General features: G+C 33.6%; 1 protein-coding gene across 1 annotated transcript; it reads left to right on the top strand.

The window, feature by feature from the left end:
• Positions 1-1,886: 1,886 nt before the first annotated feature.
• On the top strand, positions 1,887-8,117 carry LOC145782239 (uncharacterized). The gene is made up of 9 exons (XM_082594021.1): positions 1,887-2,003; positions 2,528-2,682; positions 3,007-3,080; positions 3,610-3,768; positions 4,149-4,260; positions 4,966-5,083; positions 5,401-5,526; positions 6,230-6,357; positions 6,504-8,117. The coding sequence occupies exons 1-9, from the start codon at positions 1,928-1,930 to the stop codon at positions 6,630-6,632; spliced, it is 1,077 nt and encodes a 358-aa protein (XP_082450147.1). The 5' UTR covers positions 1,887-1,927; the 3' UTR covers positions 6,633-8,117.
• The last annotated feature ends 660 nt before the right edge of the window (positions 8,118-8,777 follow it).

Here is an 8,777-nt window from a genome sequence, read left to right as displayed (position 1 = left end):
AGTCGAATGTATTTTGCGATGTTTTATCAGCTGCAAATCAAAAAAAAAATATTTTGATAAAACCATTCAAAGTAAATAGCTTTGAAATTCTGCTTCAGAGAAGCAATAAAAAAAAACAATGGACTGTTGGGAGATAAAGCCTAGTCATTCTTTCAAGAGCGTTTGTAACGCATGAGAACAAAGCTAATGCAGAGACGAAACAAATCAGATATTTTTACAACTATTTGCATTGCTTTTATGTTAAAAAATTCTAAAACCACAAGTTAACTTTTCTAAATCTTTATTGCCATACATTGAACTTACAAAGCGTTATTAAAATTGCGACAAAATAATTATAGGCATATTACTTTCAAGGTTCACTTTGATTTCTAAAGTGGAATTTATTGCTCGCAAACATATGAAATTTTACGTTTTGTAAATCAAAAGGTTTTATATCTTAAAACATAAGCTGAAATAATCGTTTTGATACAATTTTTAGTAATGCGGTTATCAAGCTTGAACTTTAGTTTAAGTAGGCCTGCACTTGCCGCTGAAACGTGAGCAAATAGTCGTAAAATACCGTATGTTCTATGATGTCATAACTTCCTAAGGGAAAACCAGCATTTTTGTCTTGAGATATCGTTAAACAATTATTAGTAATATTTCATGCAAGTTACATTAAGCTAAAAACTATTTTATACAATTTACGTCATAGGAACCATGGTCACCTATTAATGTTTTTAAAAACATTGTATTAACATTACCACACTCCGACTCCGGCATGCATAGGCCTACTGTAAGTCTTTTCCATATTATGACTCTCGCCTCTGAGTAAGCTGTCATCCATGAGTTTTGTGCAATTGTCTTAGAAAATTCGAAAAATTGTTTACAGTCGGTGCTTCAAGTAGCCTGTGTTTCATTGGAATCGCCATCTTCAATTTGTTTCAAGTAAAACAACCAAGAGATTAGAAAATTGTTGGTTTACTGCAAACACAATAGGCTAAGACAATAAAAGCACTTTATGGAACAGGATAGATCAAAGCAAAAGCATTAACCTATTCGTTTTTACACAAACTGTTTAAAACTTATTGTGTTTAGAAACGTTATACCTTTAAACTTATATAAAAATCATCATAAAAACTGATTATAAATTATTTGGCTATAAGATTGATTTTACGCAGCCAATAAAAAATGCTATTTAACCTATCGGTTAAGCTGGTCCACAAACATTATTGCTATAAAAAAGTCTTGTGATTTCGTTTCATAATACCTTAACAAAGGTAACCTAGGTTATATCTAATAAATTTATTGTTACAAACAGATATGATGACTCAGTATAAGGATTACTGCCAAACATAAAAATGTTGATCATAGAGAATAAGTACGTGGTAAGTACAGAACTGACGTCAGACCGAAATGCGAAAAAATCAAATATTATGAACTCCTTTTACAAAGTTAACAAAGTTTGAAAAAGAAGTTTGCTCTGGGATTAAAACCTCATGTAGGCTACAGTAGAACTGTTGTAAGGAACAAGTTCTTAAATCTCTTTGATTAAAACTGGTCGGCTTGTTATGGAAACGCTTCGCTTCGTGGTAATGGTAAAGTTTTCTTTTATCTTTTTTCGAATGCAAATAAACGTTCACAAGAAAGGTTTTAATTCCTTCGCAAACAAACCAGAGCTTAATAAAGCCGATGTTTTCTGTGGAGATGATCATTTGCGTTTTCCACTCTGAATGCTAAGCATTTCCGGCAAAGTAAATATTGTTAAACCTATTCAGTTATAATAGAGAAAAACGAGTTTAAAATGGAATCAGTTTCCTTAGTACGTCGCTTGCTTATGGACAAAAAATATCTTTCTCTCAGTCGTTTATTTTGATTTTCAGACAACAGTTAGACTAAACTTTACAGAATATATTTCATAAAATTTTAAGTGAAATACTGCAACAAGATGGAGACACTGGTTTTAACATGTGCTGCAAATTCCACAAGCATATCTGCCGGTGATCTTCTTGAGTACACATTGAGTAAGTACTAATATAATCTAAACACAACGCAGCTACATTGTATTTTTTTTACCTGACAAACAGTGCTTTAGTACAGCGAGAACCTTATTTATATAACGATCGCTTAGTTGTTTTTTTTTGTTTTTTTTTTAGTTAATTTGCAAAACAGCTGTACATCGGAATACATTGGCTACGTGTTCTGCCCGCTTGTGCATTGCTTTAGCCTACTTGTTGACTCACATCCTATAAATTCAATAACTTTGGTGTTTTAAACCTGCGAGAAAGAAAATCTGCTACATACAGTAGGCCGATGCACTGATCATGAAATCTGCATGTTTGGAAAGGCACGAGAAATGTATGCTCAAAAGAATTTGTTTTACATCAAAAAAGTCTGCAAAACAATTACATTGAAAAACAGTTTTTTAAACTTATCTTTTGTTCATTCCATAAAAATATTTCAAAAATGACATACAAGATTGAAGAAGACAGAATTTAAATTATAAATTTATTTTCAAAAACTGAAGAATCACATGAATTATTTTTAGATCAGAGTGCAAGTTTCCAAGCAATGATGTTCATCCCCATTCCGTTGCTCGTGATTATGTTTGTTATGTTTGTGGATGAAATCCTTTTTTTCATCAAAGACACTACAAGCTGGAGGAGAACTTCTTATCTAATTTGGAGTGTTGCTGGTTTTCCTGTAAGCTGATGGGTTTTTGTAACGCTCAAACCAAATATACGCTATAGGTGATATTCAAATGGTCTAACAGTTTATTTGTAATACATCATAAAAGGATAGATTAAATAACACTAGACACAAAACCGTAAAGTGCAAAAATGAATAAATAACATCCGAAACAAAGTGATAGTTTGCATGTTACAGAATTAAAGAGCCTTGCAAAATTGTAGGCCGATGACAGTCATAAATAAATATCTGAAAGATAGTAGGCTATACACAACTGTAATCTATTTACTTCTTGTTATAAACTGGAGATAACCAATGGTTTATTATTTTCTTTTGTAGGTTTTAGGTATGCTTTGCGTGATTTCGGTATTCATGCCAAGAACAGCTTACGTGTCATCATTTGCAACAAGCTTGTAAGTTTTTATGTTTTTTGATAAATTTTTTTACACAACTGTGTCTTAACTAGATCTTGAAGAAACGCTTTTATGTAGATTATAGCCATGTTTTGGCTTGAGATTTGAAAGCTTTTTCTAAACCAAGTCGAACGACTACAGTCCACTTTTTCTTCTCTTTGGGATGCTCCGCTTGTGTAAAATGACTCTTGCGTTCCTCCATTGCATTATTTCTAAATTATTCTACTTGTATCTCATTACTTGCACGTTTACTCTTGTACGGTTTCCATCTTCCACTTGGCTTTCCTCTTTTTCTTCTATATTCGACAATTATTACATATTTAAAATGGCATAAATAATTCAAAAGTTAACCTTGTACACAATTTACTATTAAACTGTAGTTGGAGGAAAAATAGTTGTGATCTTGAACAAAAGTCCAAAAATGCGTGGTAGTTTTGCCGTCTTTGTAGGCTACTCTAAAAAAGCAAAAATATAGCAAGAGAGTATTTAGGCCTAACTAATAAAGGCTAATTCTTGTTATTTTTTGCAGTTTTTTTGCCATTGTTGTAAAAAAGTTCTTCATGTTGGTATTGCACTACTACGGGGGAAAAAGGAAAATGGCTGCCGCATTTGCATCGGAAGGCGTAGTGACATCTAATCCCTTCCCTTGTTGTTTCATTTGCTGCTGCTGTAACCAGCGTATGACAGTGTAAGCGCAATTCAATTTATTTTACAAAAATATGTAAAAAATATTTTGAAGATAAAAAAAAAAGCAACGCGTTTTGCCATTTGCGTTCTAAATATTTCTCAGCTTTTCTTTTTGTAATATTTGTAATTTTGTAATGAAGTGAAACAGACTTTTGTTTCGCTTTCAGTCAAAATCCCTTGATCTTACTTTCGTTTCGAATTGGAGCGAAGTAGGCCTACCTTAGTGAAGAGATTTCATTAAATTTAAACTTTGTTTTACAGATGAAATTTTTGTTTCGTTTTGATCGAAAAATAATTGTTTTGTGGGCTTCTAATTGCTACAATGTAAACTATAGGCTGCTGTACACAAACGAAATAAACCTTTATTGAAAATATTTTCAGATCTCGCATCAACAAGCTGCAGGTCACGGTATATCAAGTAATCTTCGTCTATCCTATTATTTATTTCATCATCACTTTGTTTGCTGCTGAGAAATTGCAAAGTCGATCCGCGGTAAATTTCTGCTTTTGTATTCAAATCATGTTCAAGTATTTTAGCGCGACGTGCATAATTATGAGTATGGTATAGTAATATTTATCTTTTATTGCTGTTTTTTGCAAACGTACAAAGCAACGCTTTGGAAGTGTGACAGAAAGTTCCCATTTGCAAACGACAAACAAGTGGTAATGGTTTTTTCATAAGTGGTTCTGCCGCAAACCTGAGAGCAGAAAACATCTGTACGATGCCAGAAAGACGTCAGTTGACGTTGTGAGCAACTGAGCATGCTGCAATTTTTTTATATTGGTTCAGCGTCGACAGATGTTGGATCAATGTAAAAAAGAAAGGTTTAGCATGCTGAGTTATGCGAAACTTTAAAGATTGCTTTCCATGCTTCACAATCAAAATCATTCAACTGCCATACGTAGCTCAAGATAAGATAATGTAAGTTTAAATAGTTAAAAATTGTGCAATCTAAAGTTGTGCAAATAATTAAAAAGAACAACCAGTTAACCTCCCCCATAAAACCATAAAATCCCTCTACCCGGACAAATTCATACCCGGAAAAGTTCATACCCGAAAAAATTCATACCCAGTAAGGAACCACCGCACTACAGTAGACTATCTATTTGAAGTTGTTTTAACTTTGAAATGCTATTGTTTGAAGCAACACAGGCCATTGCTGTTGACAAACACTATTAACAGTTGTTTAATATTCAGGCAATTGCACTGACGTTGGTAGATCTTCTCACGCCATTATCAAGTTTCACCTGTTTGTATGGATTCATTGTTGTGAGCAAAGCATCACGATTTGCATTGCAGCAATTTCACATAAGAGGTAAGACATTTTGTTTACTTTGCTATGGATTATTTTAATACCTACGCTGTGGTATACAAATTTTTAATTTGTATGTGCTTTGTACGCGCGAATGCGATTGCGAAGAGTCGGACAAAGAACGGTCCATGTTAACTATGCTCTTGCCGGACGATTCAATAAACTAATTCACATTTATTCCTAACTCCCTTAAGAGTAAACTTACAAAGAGGGTTTCTCAGTCCACGGTTAAAGATTCTCTTAGTTAATCGAGTTTAAACTTAAAGAATTCACTATTTTGAAAAACGTTTATGCAAAATTTTAAAAAAACGTTATTTTAGGTAAATTTATCTGCATTCAAATGGTCGTGGCTTTCAATACCGTACAAGGCTTCACTATAAGAACAGTAGATAGGTTTGGAGGGCTGCCATGCGGTTACATTTATCCGGACAAAGAGCATGCATTTGGTAAGCAAATTGAAGGTTAAGTAATCTATGTCTTTTGTTTGCTATAAACCAGTAAAACCACTGTATATCTAAGTCAATCAAATCTAGCTCTTCAAATAAGATTACTAACCTACCATATTTTTGTGTAAGATTGTTCAGCATCAGCTAACGAACAGTTGAATATTATTAACTTTAACTTTCAAGTACCGAAAGACTTTTGAAATCATATCTATCCCGTTTTGTGTAGTTGCAAACTTAAATTAAGTTTATTCTCTGCATAAATTCCTTTCCGGTTCAATTGGTTACAACGTTAGAAAGTTGCACAACATGTTCCAATACTTCAGGTCCGACTCTTCTAAGCTATCAGTGTTTTTAATTTTGAAAACATGAATGACTTTCTGTGTAGCCTTCTACACTCAAGCATATAGAATATATTTCATAACTTTTGACTGAATCAATTTACCATCATAGTGTTGTGTGGTTACCTGCGCGGTCGAGTAGCAAAAGCAACCAACTAACTTTTAAAATTTTAACTACACTGAGTTCCACACAAAACGGCATCACATGGTGCAGTTTCGCGACATGCTTGATAGAGGACACGGAGGATCGTTTTTCTGCAATTGAAAATCTGTGTCCCCAAGCTGATTGACCAACTTTGATAAGCAGAAAATTACACTTAATGAGATCATTCAAACTGACCAATTTTCAAACTTTTGTTTTGCAGTGTTCCATTCTTACATGCTTTTCTTCGAACTCTTTTTTCTATCTGTGTGTGCGTGGTTCATTTACAAGAAATCTGAGGAAGGAGCTCAAGTTATGATTCGTGAAGAGACGACGTCATCTTTCCGCAGAGTAAGAATTGTACAATTCGATTTAAGCTTTATATCTACTGCATTAAATTAGTTAAATCTCTTTAGTCTTTTTACTTGTATTTGATCCCTGTATTTGATTTGAAAGTTTTATCCATTAAGATTAAAAGAAAATGTGTTATTTTTTAGGTTTCTGCGGATTTCGATGTAATTAAAATCCCAATCGATGGAGATAACTCTTCAAATAACAACGAGCAAAATCATACAAAACATGAAAAACTGAATTATCACTTGCCACAAGTCACTGCCAGTGTCTAAAGATACAGGAATATTTTGTTTGTATTATGAAAAATATTTCCAACTGATGACACTTGCTACCAGTGGCGTACGCAGGATTTTATCATGGAGGGACCATTCGAGATTTTTTTATGAATTGAAACCAAAACGAATTTTAAAAAAACGCTCATTTTCTAATAATAAGTCATATTGTGTAAGATTATCTTACCATATTCAGCTTACATTGACGACAATTTTTAGTTTGCAGCAACTAGTTTACTCATTTAGATGGATTTTGTACTGAAAACAAGAAATGTGATAAAACACTCTTGACTTGACGTCGCATATAATGATTTACGTAGACGAGCTTACTCAACCCAGTAAACCACGCGTATTGAAGGTACGTTCAGTTGGCGTACGCAGGATTCCTTACTGGGAGAGGGTTCAATATAATTGGCATTTTTTAATCAATACTTTTGGATTGAATTATTAGTTAAATAAACACAAAAAGCATGATATTAGGCCTATTGGGCTCCTACACAGAGATGTGGGCACACTAACCGACCTTTTTGAAGTAGAAAATAGGGCCTTGCGTGACTTAAGCTATTGAGTGTCGAATTTCTGTAGCAATATTTACAACATTTTTTTTTCATTTTAAATAGCCAAAAAAACATTAAACAAACTGAAATGAGTCACGGCCCCAAAACAGCCGTGACTCCCCAGGGGGTATGAAGGGCGGTTAACACGGCCCTGTTACTCAAGACCACTCTTAAAAAATAACATGTTTGCACTACACAATCACAACAACGCTAAAATAAATCAACAGTTTTGAAGAGGGGTGGGGCCGTTACCTAATGCTTCCCCCCTGTGTACGCCACTGCCTGCTCCAGTAGCAAGGGATGAAGTTGAAGGCGGGCATTGTTCTAAACTATTGGTCGTGGTGTATATAGAATGTTGCATTTGTTTAATTTTCTCGTAAATATTGCATAAGTAGCAACCGTTTCTTGTTCTGTTTTCAAATTCTTTTTTGTTTTTTGCTTCTAGCTCTCGTAAACAATTCTTTTCCAATTTCTCGCCCAAATTAATTGTTTTCAGAATTTTTGGAATTGTAAGAAGAAAATAATAAGCTTTAATTATTATAATTAATGTAAATATTATCAGTGTTGTCTTAAAATCAACGTTCTTTTTCCTTTGTCTAAAAAGTGCTTTATATTCCGTAAGATTGCAAAAAGTAACCTGCTGAAAAGAAATGTTAACTTATTTAAAGATTATTTTGACAAGAAAATTTCTTGTATTCTACACAAATTGTTCATACGTAGCCTACAGTAGCTTTATGATGCATATAACTTTTGTCTTTTTTGTTTCATTGTTACTGATGTAAATAATTAATCCAGGGTGGCAACTGAATAATGGACGGATGGTCGTTTCTGTCACCCTTTCAAAAATAAAACTTTAAACATTGTGTGTATTTTTGTTTTATGTCCCTTTTGTGTTTTGTCTTTTGATAAATAAACAATTGATTGAATTTGACAAAAAATTTTATCGTCCATTTTAATCAGACCTGCGATAGTTTAAGTTTTCAAGATGCAGAAGAAAAACACACAAAGCCAGATTTTTTTTTAATTTTTTCAATAGCTTTTTTTTTTGCTCAATTTGAATCTTTTAGTTGAAAACTCTGTTTGTGATCCTGTGCACGAATACTTCGTATTAAGGTAAATCCCAAACTTGAATCCAAGCATCAGGGGATGAAAAGGTAAGGTTTTCATTGTACTAAGCCTTCGGTACTAACGAGAGGAGCCGGCCAGTTTCTTTTTTCGGCTGCCTGTATTTTAGCAACAGTGTTGTATGCGTCAATGAAATAAATTGACAGCGTCAGCGTGAATTGCCTAAAAACTTCACGCGTAAAGTACGGTACTGCGTAAGCTCTTAAAGAAATTGACGGCGTCAGCGCTAATTTCTAGCGCTATTTTAACCAGGGTCTCACAAAACAGAAGTATTTCAACCACGTTTAGGCTAAAAATAGCTATAAATAAAGAGTAGGTATTATGTTTTAAAACTGTATTGTAAATAACTGCTTAGCCTATTAGTTATTTCCTTGTAGAAACACAAGTATTTCAAAACGTTTGTCTGACAATCTGCTGCGTTTGGGACGCATAATGTCCTTTGCAAGTGAAAACATGCGTTCCA

The sequence above is a fragment of the Aplidium turbinatum genome, chromosome 13 (assembly GCF_918807975.1).
Source record: "Aplidium turbinatum chromosome 13, kaAplTurb1.1, whole genome shotgun sequence".
Lineage (NCBI taxonomy): Eukaryota > Metazoa > Chordata > Ascidiacea > Aplousobranchia > Polyclinidae > Aplidium > Aplidium turbinatum.
The sequence above is the reverse complement of the archived record's forward strand: the minus strand, read 5'-3'. Positions and strand labels throughout refer to the sequence as shown.

Coding starts and splice junctions, on each gene's coding strand:
- LOC145782239 (XM_082594021.1), top strand. CDS start 1,928: ATGGAGACACTGGTTTTAACATGTGCTGCAAATTCCACAAGCATATCT. Junction 2,683..3,006: donor GGAGTGTTGCTGGTTTTCCT/GTAAGCTGATGG, acceptor TTTCTTTTGTAG/GTTTTAGGTATGCTTTGCGT. Junction 5,527..6,229: donor GGACAAAGAGCATGCATTTG/GTAAGCAAATTG, acceptor TTTGTTTTGCAG/TGTTCCATTCTTACATGCTT.